This window comes from Pristiophorus japonicus, chromosome 19 (genome assembly GCF_044704955.1).
Source record: "Pristiophorus japonicus isolate sPriJap1 chromosome 19, sPriJap1.hap1, whole genome shotgun sequence".
Lineage (NCBI taxonomy): Eukaryota > Metazoa > Chordata > Chondrichthyes > Pristiophoridae > Pristiophorus > Pristiophorus japonicus.
The window spans coordinates 69,121,154-69,145,236 of NC_091995.1; the positions used below are offsets into that span (position 1 = coordinate 69,121,154).

Consider the following 24,083-nt stretch of genomic DNA (forward strand, 5'->3'; position numbering starts at 1 on the left):
CTCGGATAGACTGGAATGGACCCGGGATAGACTGGAGATAGACTGGAATAGACCGGGGGATAGACCGGGGGATAGACCGGGGGATATACTGGGGGATATACTGGGGGATAGACTGGGGGATAAACCAGGGATAAACCGGGGATAGACTGGGGGATAGACTGGGGGATAAACCAGGGATAGACTCGGGGATAGACTGGAGGATAGACTGGGGGATAGACCCGGGATTGTCTGAGGGATAGACTAGGGATAGACGAGGGATAGACTGGAGAAAAACCCGGGATAGACTGGGGGATAGACTGGGGGATAGACTGGGAGATTGAACCGGGATAGTCTGAGGGATAGTCTGAGGGATAGTCTGAGGGATAGTCTGAGGGATAGTCTGAGGGATAGTCTGAGGGATAGTCTGAGGGATAGTCTGAGGGATAGTCTGAGGGATAGTCCCGGGGATAGACTGGGGGATAGACTGGAGATAGACCCGGGATAGACTGGAAAAGAACCGGGATAGACTGGAATAGACCCGGGATAGACTTGGGGATAGATCCGGCATAGACTGGGGGATAGACCCGGGATAGACTGGGGAATAGACCCGGGATCGTCTGAGGGATAGACTGGGGATAGACTGGGGGATAGACCAGGCATAGACTGAAATAGACCCGGGATAGCCTGGGGGATCGACTGGGGATAGACAATGGATAGACTGGAATAGACCTGGGATAGACTGGGGATAGACTGGAATCGACCCGGGATAGACTGGGGAATAGACTGGGATAGTCTGAGGGATAGACTGGGGGATAATCTGCGGGATAGACTGGGGATAGTCTGAGGGAGTGACTGGGGGATCGACTGGGGGATAGACTGGAATAGACCCGGGATAATCTGAGGGATAGACTGGGGATAGACTCGGGGATAGACTGGAATAGACTGGGGATAGACCGGGGATAGACTGGGGGGTAGACTGGGGGGGATAGACTGGGGGATAGTCTGAGGGATAGACTGGGGATAGATTGGGGGACAGACCCGGGATTGTCTGAGGGATAGACTGGGGGATAGACTGTGGATAGAATGGGGATAGACCCGGTGATAGACTGGGGGATAGACTGGAGAAAAACCCGGGATAGACTGGAATAGAACCGGGATAGTCTGAGGGATAGATTGGGGGATAGACCCGGGATTGTCTGAGGGATAGACTGGAATAGACACGGGATAGACTGGGGGATAGACTCGGGGATAGACTGGGGGATAGACCCGGGGTATACTGGGGGATAGACTGGGAGATTGACCCGGGATAGACAGGGGGATAGACTGGAATAGACTGCGGGATAGACTGCGGGATAGACTGGGGATAGACTCGGGGATAGACTCGGGGATAGACTTGGGGATAGACCGGGGATAGACTGGGGAATGACCCGGGATTGTCTACCCGGTGATAGACTGGGGGATGGACTGGAGATAGACCCGGGATAGACTGGAATAGACACGGGATAGACTGGGGGAGAGACTCGGGGATAGACTGGGGGATAGACTGGAGATAGACCCGGGATAGACTGGGATAGACTGGGGATAGACTCGGGATAGACTGGGGGATTGACCCGGTATAGACTGGGGATAGACCGGGGATAGGCCCGGGATAGACTGGGAGATTGACCCGGGATAGTCTGAGGGATAGACTGGGGATAGACCCGGGATAGACTGGGGGATGGACTGGGGATAGACCTGGGGGATAGACTGGAATAGACATGGGATAGACTGGGGGATTGACCCGGTATAGACTGGGGATAGACCCGGGTAGACTGGGAGATTGACCCGGGATAGTCTGAGGGATAGACTGGGGGATAGACTGGGGGATAGACTTGGGATAGACTTGGCATGGACTGGGGATAGACCCGGGGGATAGACTGGGGATAGACTGGGGGATAGACTGGGGGATAGATTGGGGGATAGACTGGGAGATTGAACCGGGATAGTCTGAGGGATAGTCTGAGGGATAGTCTGAGGGATAGTCTGAGGGATAGTCTGAGGGATAGTCTGAGGGATAGTCTGAGGGATAGTCTGAGGGATAGTCTGAGGGATAGTCTGAGGGATAGACCCGGGGATAGACTGGGGGATAGACTGGAGATAGACCCGGGATAGACTGGAAAAGAACCGGGATAGACTGGAATAGACCCGGGATAGACTTGGGGATAGATCCGGCATAGACTGGGGGATAGACCCGGGATAGACTGGGGAATAGACCCGGGATCGTCTGAGGGATAGACTGGGGATAGACTGGGGGATAGACCAGGCATAGACTGAAATAGACCCGGGATAGTCTGAGGGATAGTCTGAGGGATAGTCTGAGGGATAGTCTGAGGGATAGTCTGAGGGATAGTCTGAGGGATAGTCTGAGGGATAGTCTGAGGGATAGTCTGAGGGATAGTCTGAGGGATAGACCCGGGGATAGACCCGGGGATAGACCCGGGGATAGACCCGGGGATAGACCCGGGGATAGACTGGGGGATAGACTGGAGATAGACCCGGGATAGACTGGAAAAGAACCGGGATAGACTGGAATAGACCCAGGATAGACTTGGGGATAGACCCGGGATAGACTTGGGGATAGATCCGGCATAGACTGGGGGATAGACCCGGGATAGACTGGGGAATAGACCCGGGATCGTCTGAGGGATAGACTGGGGGATAGACCAGGCATAGACTGAAATAGACCCGGGATAGCCTGGGGGATCGACTGGGGATAGACCAGGGATAGACTGGAATAGACCTGGGATAGACTGGGGATAGACTGGAATCGACCCGGGATAGACTGGGGGATAGACTGGGATAGTCTGAGGGATAGACTGGGATAGTCTGAGGGATAGACTGGGGGATAATCTGCGGGATAGACTGGGGATAGTCTGAGGGATTGACTGGGGGATCGACTGGGGGATAGACTGGAATAGACCCGGGATAATCTGAGGGATAGACTGGGGATAGACTCGGGGATAGACTGGAATAGACTGGGGATAGACCGGGGGATAGACCGGGGGATAGACTGGGGGGGGTAGACTGGGGGGGGTAGACTGGGGGATAGACTGGGGATAGACCCGGGATTGTCTGAGGGATAGACTGGGGGATAGACTGTGGATAGAATGGGGTTAGACTGGGGGATAGACCCGGGGATAGACTGGGGGATAGACTGGAGAAAAACCCGGGATAGACTGGAATAGAACCGGGATAGTCTGAGGGATAGACTGGGGATAGATTGGGGAATAGACCCGGGATTGTCTGAGGGATAGACTGGAATAGACACGGGATAGACTGGGGGATAGACTCGGGGATAGACTGGGGGATAGACCCGGGATATACTGGGGGATAGACTGGGAGATTGACCCGGGAGAGTCTGAGGGATAGACAGGGGGATAGACTGGAATAGACCCGGGATAGACTGCGGGATAGACTGGGGATAGACTCGGGGATAGACTGGGGATAGACCGGGGATAGCCTGGGGAATGACCCGGGATTGTCTGAGGGATAGACTGGGGATAGACGGCGATAGACCCGGGGATAGACTGGAGATAGACCCGGGATAGACTGGAATAGACACGGGATAGACTGGGGGTGGAGACTCGGGGATAGACTGGGGGATAGACTGGAGATAGACCCGGGATAGACTGGGATAGACTCGGATAGACTCGGGATAGACTGGGGGATTGACCCGGTATAGACTGGGGATAGACTCTGGGATAGACCGGGGATAGGCCCGGGATAGACTGGGGGATAGACTGGGAGATTGACCCGGGATAGACTGGGGGATAGACTGGGAGATTGACCCGGGATAGTCTGAGGGATAGACTGGGGATAGACCCGGGATAGACTGGGGGATGGACTGGGGATAGACCTGGGGGATAGACTGGAATAGACATGGGACAGACTGGGGGATTGACCCGGTATAGACTGGGGATAGACCCGGGATAGACTGGGAGATTGACCCGGGATAGACTGGGGGATAGACTTGGGATAGACTTGGCATGGACTGGGGATAGACCCGGGGGATAGACTGGGATAGACTGCGGATAGACTGGGGGATAGATTGGGGGATAGACTGGAATAGACACGGGATAGACATGGGGGATAGACGGGGATAGACTGGGGATAGACTCGGGGATAGACCCGGGATAGACTGGGGGATAGACTGGGAGATTGACACGGGATAGACTGCGGGATAGACTGGGGGATAGACTGGAATAGACCCGGGATAGTCTGCGGGATAGACTGGGGGATAGACTGGGGGATAGACACGGGATAGACTGGGGGATAGACTCGGGATAGACTGCGGGATAGACTGGAATAGACCTGGGATAGACTGCGGGATAGACTGGAATAGACACGGGATAGACTGGGGGATAGACTGCAATAGACCCGGGATAGACTGCGGGATAGACTGGAATAGACACGGGATAGACTGGGGGATAGACTGGGAGATTGACCCGGGATCGTCTGAGGGATAGACTGGGGATAGACTTTGGATTCACTGGGGATAGACTGGGGGATAGACCGGGGATAGTCTGAGGGATAGACCCGGGGATAGACTGGGGGATAGACTGGGAGATTGACCCGGGATCGTCTGAGGGATAGACTTGGGGATAGACCAGGCATAGACTGAAATAGACCCGGGATAGCCTGGGGGATCCACTGGGGATAGACTGGGGGATAGACTGGAATAGACACGGGATAGACATGGGGGATAGACTGGGGGATAGACTGGGGATAGACTCGGGGATAGACCCGAGATAGACTGGGGGATAGACTGGGAGATTGACCCGGGATAGTCTGAGGGATAGACCCCGGGCTAGACTGGGGGATAGACTGGAGATAGACCCGGGATAGACTGGGGGATAGACTGGAATAGACCCGGGATAGACTGGGGTTATAGACTGGGATAGACTGGGGGATAGACTCGGGATAGACTGGAATAGACCCGGGATAGACTGCGGGATAGACTGCAATAGACACGGGATAGACTGGGGGATAGACTGGGAGATTGACCCGGGATCGTCTGAGGGATAGACTGGGGATAGACTTTGGACAGACTGGGGATAGACTGGGGATAGACTGGGGGATAGACCGGGGATAGTCTGAGGGATAGACCCGGGGATAGACTGGGGGATAGACTGGAGATCGACCCGGGATAGACTGGAAAAGAACCGGGATAGTCTGAGGGATAGACTGGGATAGACTGGAATAGACCCGGGATAGACTTGGGGATAGACTTGGGGATAGACCCGGCATAGACTGGGGGAAAGACCCGGGATAGACTGGGGGATAGACCCGGGATCGTCTGAGGGATAGACTGGTGGATAGACCAGGCATAGACTGAAATAGACCCGGGATAGCCTGGGGGATCCACTGGGGATAGACCAGGGATAGACTGGAATAGACCTGGGATAGACTGGAATCGACCCGGGATAGACTGGGGGATAGACCCGGGATAGTCTGAGGGATAGACTGGGGGATAATCTGCGGGATAGACTGGGGGATAGACTGGAATAGACCCAGGATAATCTGAGGGATAGACTGGGATAGACTGGGGATAGACTCGGGGATAGACTGGAATAGACCGGGGATAGACTGGGGGGTAGACTAGAGATAGACGGGGGGGGGGTAGACTGGGGGATAGACTGGGGGATAGTCTGAGGGATAGACTGGGGATAGATTGGGGGATAGACCCGGGATAGTCTGAGGGATAGACTGGTGGATAGACCCGGGATAGACTGGGGGATAGACTGGGGATAGACTGGGGATAGACTCGGGGATAGACTGGAATAGACCGGGGATAGACTGGGGGGTAGACTGGAGATAGACTGGGGGATAGACTGGGGGATAGTCTGAGGGATAGACTGGGGATAGATTGGGGGATAGACCCGGGATAGACTGGGGGATAGACTTGGGTATAGACCAGGCATAGACTGAAATAGACCCGGGATAGCCTGGGGGATCGACTGTGGATAGACCAGGGATAGACTGGGGGATAGACCCGGGATAGACTGGGGGATAGACCCGGGATAGACTGGGGGATAGACCCGGGATAGACTGGGGGATAGACCCGGGATAGACTGGGATAGTCTGAGGGATAGACTGGGGGATCGACTGGGGGATAGACTGGAATAGACCCGGGATAATCTGAGGGATAGACTGGGATAGACTGGGGGATAGACTGGGGGATAGACTGGGGGATAGACTGGGGGATAGACTGGGGGGTAGACTGGGGGATAGTCTGAGGGATAGATTGGGGGATAGACCCGGGATTGTCTGAGGGATAGACTGGGATAGTCTGAGGGATAGACTGGGGGATCGACTGGGGGATAGACTGGAATAGACCCGGGATAATCTGAGGGATAGACTGGGATAGACTGGGATAGACTGGGGATAGACTCGGGGATAGACTGGAATAGACTGGGTATAGACCGGGGATAGACTGGGGGGTAGACTGGGGGGGGGTAGACTGGGGGATAGACTGGGGATAGACTGGGGGATAGACCCGGGATTGTCTGAGGGATAGACTGGGGATAGACCCGGGGATAGACTGGGGGATAGACTGGAGAAAAACCCGGGATAGACTGGAATAGAACCGGGATAGTCTGAGGGATAGACTGGGGATAGATTGGGGGATAGACCCGGGATATACTGGGGGATAGACTGGGAGATTGACCCGGGATAGTCTGAGGGATAGACAGGAGGATAGACTGGAATAGACCCGGGATAGACTCGGGGATAGACTGGGGATAGAGTCGGGGATAGACTGGGGATAGACCGGGGATAGACTGGGGAATGACCCGGGATTGTCTGAGGGATAGACTGGGGATAGACGGCGATAGACCCGGGGATAGACTGGGGGATGGACTGGAGATAGACCCGGGATAGACTGGAATAGACACGGGATAGACTGGGGGATAGACTCGGGATAGACTGGGGGATTGACCCGGTATAGACCGGGGATAGGCCCGGGATAGACTGGGGGATAGACTGGGAGATTGACCCGGGATAGTCTGAGGGATAGACTGGGGTTAAACCCGGGATAGATTGGGAGATTGACCCGGGGATAGACCGGGGGATAGACCGGGGGATAGACTGGGGGATAGACTGGAATAGACACGGGATAGACTGGGGATAGACTGGGGGATAGACCGGGGATAATCTGAGGGATAGACTGGGGATAGACCCGGGATAGACTGGGGGATAGATCCGGGATAGACTTGGGATAGACTGGGGATAGACCCGGGATTGTCTGAGGGATAGACTGGGGATAGACCCTGGGATAGACTGGAATAAAACGGGATAGTCTGAGGGATAGACTGGAATAGACACGGGCTAGACTGGGGGATAGACTCGGGGATAGACTGGGAGATTGACCGGGGATAGACTGGGGGCTAGACTGGGGATAGTCTGGGGATAGTCTGAGGGATAGGCTGGGAGATTGACCCGGGATAGACTGGAATAGAACCAGAATAGACTGGGGGATAGACTGGGGATAGACTGGGGGATAGACTGGAACAGACACGGGATAGACATGGGGGATAGACTGGGGATAGACTCGGGGATAGACCCGGGATAGACTGGGGATAGACTGGGGGATAGACTGGAATAGACACGGGATAGACATGGGGGATAGACTGGGGATAGACTCGGGGATAGACCCGGGATAGACTGGGGGATAGACTGGGAGATTGACCCGGGATAGTCTGAGGGATAGACCCCGGGCTAGACTGGGGGATAGACTGGAGATAGACCCGGGATAGACTGCGGGATAGACTGGAATAGACACGGGATAGACTGGGGGATAGACTGCAATAGACCCGGGATAGACTGCGGGATAGACTGGAATAGATACGGGATAGACTGGGGGATAGACTGGGAGATTGACCCGGGATCGTCTGAGGGATAGACTGGGGATAGACTTTGGATAGACTGGGGATAGACTGGGGATAGACTGGGGGATAGACTGGAGATCGACCCGGGATAGACTGGAAAAGAACCGGGATAGTCTGAGGGATAGACTGGGATAGACTGGAATAGACCCGGGATAGACTTGGGGATAGACCCGGCATAGACTGGGGGAAAGACCCGGGATAGACTGGGGGATAGACTGGGGAATCGACCCGGGATCGTCTGAAGGATAGACTGGTGGATAGACCAGGCATAGACTGAAATAGACCCGGGATAGCCTGGGGGATCCACTGGGGATAGACCAGGGATAGACTGGAATATACCTGGGATAGACTGGGGATAGACTGGAATCGACCCGGGATAGACTGGGGGATAGACCCGGGATAGACTGGGGGATAGACCCGGGATAGTCTGAGGGATAGACTGGGGGGTAGACTGGGGGATAATCTGAGGGATAGACTGGGGATAGATTGGGGGATAGACCCGGGATTGTCTGAGGGATAGACTGGGGATAGACTGGGGGATAGACCCAGGATAGACTGGGGGATAGACCTTGGGATAGTCTGAGGGATAGACTCGGATAGACTGGAATGGACCCGGGATAGACTGGGGGATAGACTGGAGATAGACTTGGTATAGACTGGGGATAGACTGGAATAGACCGGGGGATAGACCGGGGGATAGACCGGGGGATAGACAGGGGGATAGACAGGGGGATAGACCGGGGGATATACTGGGGGATATACTGGAGGATAGACTGGGGGATAAACCAGGGATAAACCAGGGATAGACTCGGGGATAGACTGGGGGATAGACCCGGGATTGTCTGAGGGATCGACTAGGGATAGACTGGAGAAAAACCCGGGATAGACTGGGGGATAGACTGGGAGATTGACCCGGGATAGTCTGAGGGATAGACTGGGGATAGACTGGGGGATAGACTGGGAGATTGACCCGGGATAGTCTGAGGGATAGTCTGAGGGATAGTCTGAGGGATAGACCCGGGGATAGACTGGGGGATAGACTGGAAAAGAACCGGGATAGACTGGAATAGACCCGGGATAGACTTGGGGATAGACCCGGGATAGACTTGGGGATAGATCCGGCATAGACTGGGGGATAGACCCGGGATAGACTGGGGAATAGACCCGGGATCGTCTGAGGGATAGACTGGGGATAGACTGGGGGATAGACTGAAATAGACCCGGGATAGCCTGGGGGATCGACTGGGGATAGACCAGGGATAGACTGGAATAGACCTGGGATAGACTGGGGATAGACTGGAATCGACCCGGGATAGACTGGGGGATAAACTGGGGGATAGACCCGGGATAGTCTGAGTGATAGACTGGGATAGTCTGAGGGATAGACTGGGGATAGTCTGAGGGATTGACTGGGGGATCGACTGGGGGATAGACTGGAATAGACCCGGGATAATCTGAGGGATAGACTGGGATAGACTGGGGATAGACTCGGGGATAGACCGGGGATAGACTGGGGGATAGACTGGGGGATAGACTGGGGGAGAAACTGGGGGGTAGACTGGGGGGTAGACTGGGGGGGGGTAGACTGGGGGATAGACTGGGAGATAGACTGGGGGATAGACTGTGGATAGAATGGGGATAGACTGGGGGATAGACTGGGGGATAGACCCGGGGATAGACTGGAGAAAAACCCGGGATAGACTGGAATAGAACCGGGATAGTCTGAGGGATAGACTGGGGATAGATTGGGGGATAGACCCGGGATATACTGGGGGATAGACTGGGAGATTGACCCGGGATAGTCTGAGGGATAGACAGGGGGATAGACTGGAATAGACCCGGGATAGACTGCGGGATAGACTGGGGATAGACTCGGGGATAGACTGGGGATAGACTCGGGGATAGACTGGGGATAGACCGGGGTTAGACTGGGGATAGACCGGGGTTAGACTGGGGAATGACCCGGGATTGTCTGAGGGATAGACTGGGGATAGACGGCGATAGACCCGGGGATAGACTGGGGGATGGACTGGAGATAGACCCGGGATAGACTGGAATAGACACGGGATAGACTGGGGGATAGACTCGGGGATAGACTGGAGATAGACTCGGGATAGACTGGGGGATTGACCCGGTATAGACTGGGGATAGACCGGGGATAGGCCCGGGATAGACTGGGGGATAGACTGGGAGATTGACCCGGGATAGTCTGAGGGATAGACTGGGGATAGACCCGGGATAGACTGGGGGATAGACTTGGGATAGACTTGGGATGGACTGGGGATAGACCTGGGGGATAGACTGGAATAGACATGGGATAGACTGGGGGATTGACCCGGTATAGACTGGGGATAGACCCGGGATAGACTGGGAGATTGACCCAGGATAGTCTGAGGGATAGACTTGGGATAGACTGCGGATAGACTGGGGATAGACTGGGGGATAGATTGGAGGATAGACTGGAATAGACACGGGATAGACTCGGGGATAGACTGGGGGATAGACTGGGAGATTGACCCGGGATAGTCTGAGGGATAGACCCCGGGCTAGACTGGGGGATAGACTGGAGATAGACCCGGGATAGACTGCGGGATAGACTGGAATAGACCCGGGATAGACTGCGGGATAGACTGGAATAGACACGGGATAGACTCGGGATAGACTGTGGGATAGACTGGAATAGACCCGGGATAGACTGGAATAGACACGGGATAGACTGGGGGATAGACTGCAATAGACCCGGGATAGACTGGAATAGACACGGGATAGACTGGGAGATTGACCCGGGATCGTCTGAGGGATAGACTGGGGATAGACTTTGGATCGACTGGGGATAGACTGGGGGATAGACCGGGGATAGTCTGAGGGATAGACCCAGGGATAGACTGGAGATCGACCCGGGATAGACTGGAATAGACCCGGGATAGACTTGGGGATAGACTTGGGGATAGACCCGGCATAGACTGGGGGAAAGACCCGGGATAGACTGGGGGATAGACCCGGGATCGTCTGAGGGATAGACTGGTGGATAGACCAGGCATAGACTGAAATAGACCCGGGATAGCCTGGGGGATCGACTGGGGATAGACCAGGGATAGACTGGAATAGACCTGGGATAGACTGGGGATAGACTGGAATCGACCCGGGATAGACTGGGGGATAAACTGGGGGATAGACCCGGGATAGTCTGAGTGATAGACTGGGATAGTCTGAGGGATAGACTGGGGATAGTCTGAGGGATTGACTGGGGGATCGACTGGGGGATAGACTGGAATAGACCCGGGATAATCTGAGGGATAGACTGGGATAGACTGGGGATAGACTCGGGGATAGACCGGGGATAGACTGGGGGATAGACTGGGGGATAGACTGGGGGAGAAACTGGGGGGTAGACTGGGGGGTAGACTGGGGGGGGGTAGACTGGGGGATAGACTGGGAGATAGACTGGGGGATAGACTGTGGATAGAATGGGGATAGACTGGGGGATAGACTGGGGGATAGACTGGGGGATAGACTGTGGATAGAATGGGGATAGAATGGGGATAGACCCGGGGATAGACCCGGGGATAGACTGGGGGATAGACTGGAGAAAAACCCGGGATAGACTGGAATAGAACCGGGATAGTCTGAGGGATAGACTGGGGATAGATTGGGGGATAGACCCGGGATATACTGGGGGATAGACTGGGAGATTGACCCGGGATAGTCTGAGGGATAGACAGGGGGATAGACTGGAATAGACCCGGGATAGACTGCGGGATAGACTGGGGATAGACTCGGGGATAGACTGGGGATAGACCCGGGATAGACTGGGGGATAGACTGGGAGATTGACCCGGGATAGTCTGAGGGATAGACCCCGGGCTAGACTGGGGGATAGACTGGAATAGACCCGGGATAGACTGCGGGATAGACTGGAATAGACACGGGATAGACTGGGGGATAGACTGGGGGATAGACTGCAATCGACCCGGGATAGACTGGAATAGACATGGGATAGACTGGGGGATAGACTGGGAGATTGACCCGGGATCGTCTGAGGGATAGACTGGGGATAGACTGGGGGATAGACTGAAATAGACCCGGGATAGCCTGGGGGATCGACTGGGGATAGACCAGGGATAGACTGGAATAGACCTGGGATAGACTGGGGATAGACTGGAATCGACCCGGGATAGACTGGGGGATAGACCCGGGATAGTCTGAGGGATAGACTGGGGGATAATCTGCGGGATAGAGTGGAATAGACCCAGGATAATCTGAGGGATAGACTGGGATAGACTGGGGATAGACTCGGGGATAGACTGGAATAGACCGGGGATAGACTGGGGGGTAGACTAGAGATAGATGGGGGGGGGTAGACTGGGGGATAGACTGGGGGATAGTCTGAGGGATAGACTGGGGATAGATTGGGGGATAGACCCGGGATAGTCTGAGGGATAGACTGGTGGATAGACCCGGGATAGACTGGGGGATAGACTGGGGATAGACTGGGGATAGACTCGGGGATAGACTGGAATAGACCGGGGATAGACTGGGGGGTAGACTGGAGATAGACTGGGGGATAGACTGGGGGATAGTCTGAGGGATAGACTGGGGATAGATTGGGGGATAGACCCGGGATTGTCTGAGGGATAGACTGGGGGATAGACCCGGGATAGATTGGGGGATAGACCCAGGATTGTCTGAGGGATAGACTGGGGATAGACTTGGGTATAGACCAGGCATAGACTGAAATAGACCCGGGAGAGCCTGGGGGATCGACTGTGGATAGACCAGGGATAGACTGGAATAGACTGGGGATAGACTGGAATCGACCCGGGATAGACTGGGGGATAGACCCGGGATAGACTGGGGGATAGACCCGGGATAGTCTGCGGGATAGACTGGGATAGTCTGAGGGATAGACTGGGGGATCGACTGGGGGATAGACTGGAATAGACCCGGGATAATCTGAGGGATAGACTGGGATAGACTGGGGATAGACTCGGGGATAGACTGGAATAGACCGGGGATAGACTGGGGGATAGACTGGGGGGTAGACTGGGGGATAGTCTGAGGGATAGATTGGGGGATAGACCCGGGATTGTCTGAGGGATAGACTGGGGGATCGACTGGGGGATAGACTGGAATAGACCCGGGATAATCTGAGGGATAGACTGGGATAGACTGGGGATAGACTCGGGGATAGACTGGAATAGACTGGGTATAGACCGGGGATAGACTGGGGGGTAGACTGGGGGGGGGTAGACTGGGGGATAGACTGGGGATAGACTGGGGGATAGACCCGGGATTGTCTGAGGGATAGACTGGGGATAGACCCGGGGATAGACTGGAGAAAAACCCGGGATAGACTGGAATAGAACCGGGATAGTCTGAGGGATAGACTGGGGATAGATTGGGGGATAGACCCGGGATATACTGGGGGATAGACTGGGAGATTGACCCGGGATAGTCTGAGGGATAGACAGGAGGATAGACTGGAATAGACCCGGGATAGACTCGGGGATAGACTGGGGATAGACTCGGGGATAGACTGGGGATAGACCGGGGATAGACTGGGGAATGACCCGGGATTGTCTGAGGGATAGACTGGGGATAGACGGCGATAGACCCGGGGATAGACTGGGGGATGGACTGGAGATAGACCCGGGATAGACTGGAATAGACACGGGATAGACTGGGGGATAGACTGGGGGATAGACTGGGGGATAGACTGGAGATAGACCCGGGATAGACTGGGATAGACTGGGGATAGACTCGGGATAGACTGGGGGATTGACCCGGTATAGACTGGGGATAGACTCTGGGATAGACCGGGGATAGGCCCGGGATAGACTGGGGGATAGACTGGGAGATTGACCCGGGATAGTCTGAGGGATAGACTGGGGATAAACCCGGGATAGATTGGGAGATTGACCCGGGGATAGACCGGGGGATAGACCGGGGGATAGACTGGGGGATAGACTGGAATAGACACGGGATAGACTGGGGGATAGACTGGGGGATAGACCGAGGATAATCTGAGGGATAGACTGGGGATAGACCCGGGATAGACTGGGGGATAGATCCGGGATAGACTTGGGATAGACTGGGGATAGACCCGGGATTGTCTGAGGGATAGACTGGGGATAGACCCTGGGATAGACTGGAATAAAACGGGATAGTCTGAGGGATAGACTGGAATAGACACGGGCTAGACTGGGGGATAGACTCGGGGATAGACTGGGAGATTGACCGGGGATAGACTGGGGGCTAGACTGGGGATAGTCTGGGGATAGTCTGAGGGATAGGCTGGGAGATTGACCTGGGATAGACTGGAATAGAACCAGAATAGTCTGAGGGATAGACTGGGGGATAGACTGGGGGATAGACTGGAATAGACACGGGATAGACATGGGGGATAGACTGGGGATAGACTCGGGGATAGACCCGGGATAGACTGGGGGATAGACTGGGAGATTGACCCGGGATAGTCTGAGGGATCGACCCCGGGCTAGACTGGGGGATAGACTGGAGATAGACCCGGGATAGACTGCGGGATAGACTGGAATAGACACGGGATAGACTGGGGGATAGACTGGGGGATAGACTGCAATAGACCCGGGATAGACTGCGGGATAGACTGGAATAGATACGGGATAGACTGGGGGATAGACTGGGAGATTGACCCGGGATCGTCTGAGGGATAGACTGGGGATAGACTTTGGATAGACTGGGGATAGACTGGGGATAGACTGGGGGATAGACTGGAGATCGACCCGGGATAGACTGGAAAAGAACCGGGATAGTCTGAGGGATAGACTGGGATAGACTGGAATAGACCCGGGATAGACTTGGGGATAGACCCGGCATAGACTGGGGGAAAGACCCGGGATAGACTGGGGAATCGACCCGGGATCGTCTGAGGGATAGACTGGTGGATAGACCAGGCATAGACTGAAATAGACCCGGGATAGCCTGGGGGATCCACTGGGGATAGACCAGGGATAGACTGGAATATACCTGGGATAGACTGGGGATAGACTGGAATCGACCCGGGATAGACTGGGGGATAGACCCGGGATAGACTGGGGGATAGACCCGGGATAGTCTGAGGGATAGACTGGGGGGTAGACGGGGGGTAGACTGGGGGATAATCTGAGGGATAGACTGGGGATAGATTGGGGGATAGACCCGGGATTGTCTGAGGGATAGACTGGGGGATAGACCCAGGATAGACTGGGGGATAGACCTTGGGATAGTCTGAGGGATAGACTCGGATAGACTGGAATGGACCCGGGATAGACTGGGGGATAGACTGGAGATAGACTTGGTATAGACTGGGGATAGACCGGGGGATAGACAGGGGGATAGACCGGGGGATAGACCGGGGGATAGACCGGGGGATAGACTGTGGGATATACTGGGGGATAGACTGGGGGATAAACCAGGGATAAACCAGGGATAGACTCGGGGATAGACTGGGGGATAGACCCGGGATTGTCTGAGGGATCGACTAGGGATAGACTGGAGAAAAACCCGGGATAGACTGGGGGATAGACTGGGAGATTGACCCGGGATAGTCTGAGGGATAGACTGGGGGATAGACTGGGAGATTGACCCGGGATAGTCTGAGGGATAGTCTGAGGGATAGTCTGAGGGATAGACCCGGGGATAGACCCGGGGATAGACTGGGGGATAGACTGGAAAAGAACCGGGATAGACTGGAATAGACCCGGGATAGACTTGGGGATAGACCCGGGATAGACTTGGGGATAGATCCGGCATAGACTGGGGGATAGACCCGGGATAGACTGGGGAATAGACCCGGGATAGCCTGGGGGATCGACTGGGGATAGACCAGGGATAGACTGGAATAGACCTGGGATAGACTGGGGATAGACTGGAATCGACCCGGGATAGACTGGGGGATAAACTGGGGGATAGACCCGACATAGTCTGCGGGATAGACCCGGGATAGTCTGAGTGATAGACTGGGATAGTCTGAGGGATAGACTGGGGATAGTCTGAGGGATTGACTGGGGAATCGACTGGGGGATAGACTGGAATAGACCCGGGATAATCTGAGGGATAGACTGGGATAGACTGGGGATAGACTCGGGGCTAGACTGGAATAGACCGGGGATAGACTGGGGGATAGACTGGGGGATAGACTGGGGGAGAAACTGGGGGGTAGACTGGGGGGTAGACTGGGGGGGGGTAGACTGGGGGATAGACTGGGAGATAGACTGGGGGATAGACTGTGGATAGACTGTGGATAGACTGTGGATAGACTGTGGATAGAATGGGGATAGAATGGGGATAGAATGGGGATAGACTGGGGGATAGACCCGGGGATAGACTGGGGGATAGACTGGAGAAAAACCCGGGATAGACTGGAATAGAACCGGGATAGTCTGAGGGATAGACTGGGGATAGATTGGGGGATAGACCCGGGATATACTGGGGAATAGACTGGGAGATTGACCCGGGATAGTCTGAGGGATAGACAGGGGGATAGACTGGAATAGACCCGGGATAAACTGCGGGATAGACTGGGGATAGACTCGGGGATAGACTGGGGATAGACTCGGGGATAGACTGGGGATAGACCGGGGTTAGACTGGGGAATGACCCGGGATTGTCTGAGGGATAGACTGGGGATAGACGGCGATAGACCCGGGGATAGACTGGGGGATGGACTGGAGATAGACCCGGGATAGACTGGAATAGACACGGGATAGACTGGGGGATAGACTCGGGGATAGACTGGAGATAGACTCGGGATAGACTGGGGGATTGACCCGGTATAGACTGGGGATAGACTCTGGGATAGACCGGGGATAGGCCCGGGATAGACTGGGGGATAGACTGGGAGATTGACCCGGGATAGTCTGAGGGATAGACTGGGGATAGACCCGGGATAGACTGGGGGATAGACTTGGGATAGACTTGGGATGGACTGGGGATAGACCTGGGGGATAGACTGGAATAGACATGGGATAGACTGGGGGATTGACCCGGTATAGACTGGGGATAGACCCGGGATAGACTGGGAGATTGACCCAGGATAGTCTGAGGGATAGACTTGGGATAGACTTGGGATGGACTGGGGATAGACCCGGGGGATAGACTGGGGATAGACTGGGGATAGATTGGAGGATAGACTGGAATAGACACGGGATAGACATGGGGGATAGACTCGGGGATAGACTGGGGGATAGACTGGGGGATAGACTGGGGGATAGACTGGGAGATAGACTGGGAGATTGACCCGGGATAGTCTGAGGGATAGACCCCGGGATAGACTGGAGATAGACCCGGGATAGACTGCGGGATAGACTGGAATAGACCCGGGATAGACTGCGGGATAGACTGGAATAGACACGGGATAGACTCGGGATAGACTGCGGGATAGACTGGAATAGACCCAGGATAGACTGGAATAGACACGGGATAGACTGGGGGATAGACTGCAATAGACCCGGGATAGACTGGAATAGACACGGGATAGACTGGGAGATTGACCCGGGATCGTCTGAGGGATAGACTGGGGATAGACTTTGGATCGACTGGGGATAGACTGGGGATAGACTGGGGGATAGACCGGGGATAGTCTGAGGGATAGACCCAGGGATAGACTGGAGATCGACCCGGGATAGACTGGAAAAGAACCGGGATAGTCTGAGGGATAGACTGGAATAGACCCGGGATAGACTTGGGGATAGACTTGGGGATAGACCCGGCATAGACTGGGGGAAAGACCCGGGATAGACTGGGGAATAGACCCGGGATCGTCTGAGGGATAGACTGGGGATAGACTGGTGGATAGACCAGGCATAGACTGAAATAGACCTGGGATAGCCTGGGGGATCCACTGGGGATAGACCAGGGATAGACTGGAATAGACCTGGGATAGACTGGAATCGACCCGGGATAGACTGGGGGATAGACTGGGGATAGACTGGGGGATAGATTGGGGGATAGACTGGAATAGACACGGGATAGACATGGGGGATAGACTGGGGGATAGACTGGGGATAGACCCGGGATAGACTGGGGGATAGACTGGGAGATTGACCCGGGATAGTCTGAGGGATAGACCCCGGGCTAGACTGGGGGATAGACTGGAGATAGACCCGGGATAGACTGCGGGATAGACTGGGGGATAGACTGGAATAGACCCGGGATAGACTGCGGGATAGACTGGAATAGACACGGGATAGACTCGGGATAGACTGCGGGATAGACTGGAATAGACCCGGGATAGACTGCGGGATAGACTGGAATAGACACGGGATAGACTGGGGGATAGACTGGGGGATAGACTGTAATCGACCCGGGATAGACTGGAATAGACATGGGATAGACTGGGAGATTGACCCGGGATCGTCTGAGGGATAGACTGGGGATAGACTGGGGGATAGACTGAAATAGACCCGGGATAGCCTGGGGGATCGACTGGGGATAGACCAGGGATAGACTGGAATAGACCTGGGATAGACTGGGGATAGACTGGAATCGACCCGGGATAGACTGGGGGATAAACTGGGGGATAGACCCGGGATAGTCTGCGGGATAGACTGGGATAGTCTGAGTGATAGACTGGGATAGTCTGAGGGATAGACTGGGGATAGTCTGAGGGATTGACTGGGGGATCGACTGGGGGATAGACTGGAATAGACCCGGGATAATCTGAGGGATAGACTGGGATAGACTGGGGATAGACTCGGGGATAGACTGGAATAGACCGGGGATAGACTGGGGGAGAAACTGGGGGGTAGACTGGGGGGGGGGGTAGACTGGGGGATAGACTGGGAGATAGACTGGGGGATAGACTGTGGATAGAATGGGGATAGACTGGGGGATAGACCCGGGGATAGACTGGGGGATAGACTGGAGAAAAACCCGGGATAGACTGGAATAGAACCGGGATAGTCTGAGGGATAGACTGGGATAGATTGGGGGATAGACTGGGAGATTGACCCGGGATAGTCTGAGGGATAGACAGGGGGATAGACTGGAATAGACCCGGGATAGACTGCGGGATAGACTGGGGATAGACTCGGGGATAGACTGGGGATAGACTGGGGATAGACTCGGGGATAGACTGGGGATAGACTGGGGATAGACCGGGGTTAGACTGGGGAATGACCCGGGATTGTCTGAGGGATAGACTGGGGATAGACGGCGATAGACCCGGGGATGGACTGGAGATAGACCCGGGATAGACTGGAATAGACACGGGATAGACTGGGGGATAGACTCGGGGATAGACTGGGGGATAGACTGGAGATAGACTCGGGATAGACTGGGGGATTGACCCGGTATAGACTGGGGATAGACTCTGGGATAGACCGGGGATAGGCCCGGGATAGACTGGGGGATCGACTGGGAGATTGACCCGGGATAGTCTGAGGGATAGACTGGGGATAGACCCGGGATAGACTGGGGGATAGACTTGGGATAGACTTGGGATGGACTGGGGATAGACCTGGGGGATAGACTGGAATAGACATGGGATAGACTGGGGGATTGACCCGGTATAGACTGGGGATAGACTGGGAGATTGACCCAGGATAGTCTGAGGGATAGACTTGGGATAGACTTGGGATGGACTGGGGATAGACCCGGGGGATAGACTGGGATAGACTGCGGATAGACTGGGGATAGACTGGGGGATAGATTGGGGGATAGACTGGAATAGACACGGGATAGACATGGGGGATAGACTGGGGATAGACTCGGGGATAGACCCGGGATAGACTGGGGGATAGACCCGGGATAGACTGGGGGATAGACTGGGAGATTGACCCGGGATAGTCTGAGGGATAGACCCCGGGCTAGACTGGGGGATAGACTGGAGATAGACCCGGGATAGACTGCGGGATAGACTGGAATAGACCCGGGATAGACCTGGAATAGACACGGGATAGACTCGGGATAGACTGCGGGATAGACTGGAATAGACCCGGGATAGACTGGAATAGACACGGGATAGACTTGGGGATAGACTGGGGGATAGACTGCAATAGACCCGGGATAGACTGGAATAGACACGGGATAGACTGGGAGATTGACCCGGGATCGTCTGAGGGATAGACTGGGGATAGACTTTGGATAGACTGGGGATAGACTGGGGATAGACTGGGGGATAGACCGGGGATAGTCTGAGGGATAGACCCGGGGATAGACTGGAGATCGACCCGGGATAGACTGGAAAAGAACCGGGATAGTCTGAGGGATAGACTGGGATAGACTGGAATAGACCCGGGATAGACTTGGGGATAGACCCGGCATAGACTGGGGGAAAGACCCGGGATAGACTGGGGAATAGACCTGGGATCGTCTGAGGGATAGACTGGGGATAGACTGGTGGATAGACCAGGCATAGACTGAAATAGACCTGGGATAGCCTGGGGGATCCACTGGGGATAGACCAGGGATAGACTGGAATAGACCTGGGATAGACTGGAATCGACCCGGGATAGACTGGGGGATAGACTGGGGATAGACCCGGGATAGACTGGGGGATAGACTGGAATAGACACGGGATAGACATGGGGGATAGACTGGGGGATAGACTGGGGGATAGACTGGGGATAGACCCGGGATAGACTGGGGGATAGACTGGAATAGACCCGGGATAGACTGCGGGATAGACTGGAATAGACACGGGATAGACTGCGGGATAGACTGGAATAGACCCGGGATAGACTGGAATAGACACGGGATAGACTGGGGGATAGACTGCAATCGACCCGGGATAGACTGGAATAGACATGGGATAGACTGGGGGATAGACTGGGAGATTGACCCGGGATCGTCTGAGGGATAGATTGGGGATAGACTTTGGATAGACCAGGGATAGACTGGGGGATAGACCGGGGATAGTCTGAGGGATAGACCCGGGGATAGACTGGGGGATAGACTGGAGATCGACCCGGGATAGACTGGAAAAGAACCGGGATAGTCTGAGGGATAGACTGGGATAGACTGGAATAGACCCGGGATAGACTTGGGGATAGACCCGGCATAGACTGGGGGAAAGACCCGGGATAGACTGGGGGATAGACCCGGGATCGTCTGAGGGATAGACCAGGCATAGACTGAAATAGACCCGGGATAGCCTGGGGGATCCACTGGGGATAGACCAGGGATAGACTGGAATAGACCTGGGATAGACTGGGGATAGACTGGAATCGACCCGGGATAGACTGGGGGATAGACCCGGGATAGTCTGAGGGATAGACTGGGGGATAATCTGCGGGATAGACTGGGGGATAGACTGGAATAGACCCGGGATAATCTGAGGGATAGACTGGGATAGACTGGGGATAGACTGGAATAGACCGGGGTTAGACTGGGGGGTAGACTGGGGGATAGACTGGAGATAGACGGGGGGGTAGACTGGGGGATAGACTGGGGGATAGACCCGGGATAGTCTGAGGGATAGACCCGGGATAGTCTGAGGGATAGACTGGGGGATAGACCCGGGATAGACTGTGGAAAGACTGGGATAGATTGGAGTAGACCCGGGATACATTGGAGATAGGAGGGGGAGGGGGTGCGGAGGGAGGGGAACGGGTGCAGTGGGAGGGGAGGAGGTGGAGAGAGGGGGCGGGGGCAGAGTGAGGGGTGGGGGGCCCGAGGGAGGGGTGGTGCCGTACCCTCACTGGTTACTGTCTGGGGTTATTGAGAGACTTTATTCGGTGACCCTTCCCCCGCCGTGTGACGCACTGAAAGTCTGGGGATTGTTTGGTGGTGAGCAAAGATGTATATTTGACGCGAGTTGCTATTGTTACTCAGTTCTCAGCGCCTGATGTGTGCCCGAGGGGAGCTGAATCTGTATGACAGTAACGTTTGATGTTTGCCCGAGGGGAGCTGCAATCTGTCTGACAGTAATGTTTGATGTGTATTTGCAGATGCTGAGTGACCTGAACACGTATCTGAACAAGGCAATTCCTGACACCAAGCTCACCATCAAAAAATACCTCGATGTCAAGTTTGAATATTTGGTACGTTCTCTGTGCTCTCTTGGATCGTGCCCCCAGCTGACCCTGCCCCCAGCTGACCCTGCCCCCAGCTGACCCTGCCCCCAGCTGACCCTGCCCCCAGCTGACAATGACCCCAGCTGACCCTGAACCCTGCTATTCCAGCTCCGCTCCTACGCTGTACTTCACCGGTTTTAAACTTTGTACAACATTCCTTACACTTTGGTAAATGTTTTTGATTGGCTTCAAGTCCTTTGCACCGGTTTAAATCCAGGACTGGGGCCCATATTGTCTTCCACTTGTAATGGCGGGAGATTTGTGGGGAATTGGGAGATCCGTGAATTGGGAAATCCGTGAATTGGTGGATCCGTGAATTGGGGTATCAGCGAATTGGGGATCAGTGATTTGGAGGATCCGTGAATTGGGGGTCAGTGAATTTTGGTTTAGTGAATTGGGGGTTCGGTGAATTTGGGGTTCGGTGAATTGGAGGATCAGTGAATTGGGGTTCAGTGAATTGGGGGATCAGTGAATTTTGGTTTAGTGAATTGGGGGTTCGGTGAATTGGGGACCAGTGAATTGGGGGATCAGTGAATTTTGGTTTAGTGAATTTGGGGTTCGGTGAATTGGAGGATCAGTGAATTGGGGTTCAGTGAATTGGGGGATCAGCGAATTAGGGTTTAGTGAATTGGGGGTTCGGTGAATTGGGGGATCGGTGATTTGAGGTTCAGTGAATTGGAGGATCAGTGAATTGGGGTTCTGTGAATCGGGGGTTCAGTCAATTGGGGATCGGTGAATTGGGGGATCGGTGAATTAGGGTTCAGTCAATTTGGGGGTTCAGTGAATTGGGGTTTGAGTGAATTGGGGGATTGGTGGATCCGTGAATTGGTGGATCCGTGAATTGGGGATCCGTGAATTGGGGGTTCAGTGAATTGGGGATCGGTGAATTGGGGTTCAGTAAATTGGGGGTTAGGTGAACTGGGGGATCGGTGAACTGGGGGATCGGTGAATTGGGGGATCAGTGAATTGGAGGATCAGTGAATTTGGGTTTCGGTGAATTGGGGGATCGGTGAATTGGGGGATCGGTGAATTGGGGGATCGGTTAATTGGAGGATCAGTGAATTGGGGTTCAGTGAATTGGGGTTCAGTGAATTGGGGGGTCAGCGAATTAGGGTTTAGTGAATTGGGGGTTCGGTGAATTGGGGGATTGGTGAATTGGGGTTCAGTGAATTGGAGGATCAGTGAATTGGGGTTCTGTGAATCGGGGGTTCAGTCAATTGGGGATCGGTGAATTGGGGGATCGGTGAATTAGGGTTCAGTCAATTTGGGGGTTCAGCGAATTGGATCAGCGAATTGGGGATCAGTGAATTGGTTCGGTGAATTGGGGGATCGGTGAATTGGGGTTCAGCGAATTGTCGGTTCGGTGAATTTGGGGTTCGGTGAATTGGGGTTCCGTGAATTGGAGTTCGGTGAACTGGGGGATCGGTGAATTGGGGTTCAGTGAATTGGGGTTCGATGAATTGGGGATATTTGAATTGGGGTTTGATGAATTTGGGGGTTCAGTGAATTATGGGTTCAGTGAATTGGGGTTCAGTGAATTGGGGGGGCGAGTGAATTGGTGGATCAGTGAATTGAGGATCAGTGAATTGGGGTTCAGTGAATTGGGGGATCGGTGAATTGGGGTTCAGTGAATAGGGGGGTGAGTGAATTGGTGGATCAATGAATTAGGGTTCAGTGAATTGGGGGGTCGGTGAATTGGGGGATCAGTGAATTGGGGATCAGTGAATTGGTTCGGTGAATTGGGGGATCGGTGAATTAGGGGATCGGTGAATTGGGGGATTGGTGAATTGGGGTTCAGCGAATTGTCGGTTCGGTGAATTTGGGGTTCAGTGAATTGGGGTTCCGTTAATTGGAGTTCGGTGAATTGGGGGATCAGTGAATTGGGGGATCAGTGAATTGGGGGTTCAGAGATTTGGGGATCAGTGAATTGGGGGATCAGTGAATTGGGGGGGGGGTCGGTGAATTGGGGGTCGGTGAATTGGGGATCAGTGAATTGGGGATCAGTGAATTGGGGATCAGTGAATTGGGGTTCAGTAAATTGGGGATCAGTGAATTGGGGTTCAGTGAATTGGGCGATCGGTGAATTGGGGGATCGAAGAATTGGGGGATCGAAGAATTGGGCATAAGTGAATTGGGGGATCAGTGAA

At 54.5% G+C, this 24,083-nt stretch overlaps 1 protein-coding gene across 1 annotated transcript in view; it reads left to right on the forward strand.

Moving 5' to 3' along the window:
* Positions 1 to 24,083, forward strand: part of pick1 (protein interacting with prkca 1) — a 115,829-nt gene that overhangs the window by 56,317 nt on the left and 35,429 nt on the right. Inside the window, exon 10 of the mRNA XM_070862089.1 lies at positions 21,811 to 21,903. Coding sequence (XP_070718190.1) covers positions 21,811 to 21,903 — 93 coding nt within the window. The remainder of the gene's footprint in view (positions 1 to 21,810; positions 21,904 to 24,083) is intronic.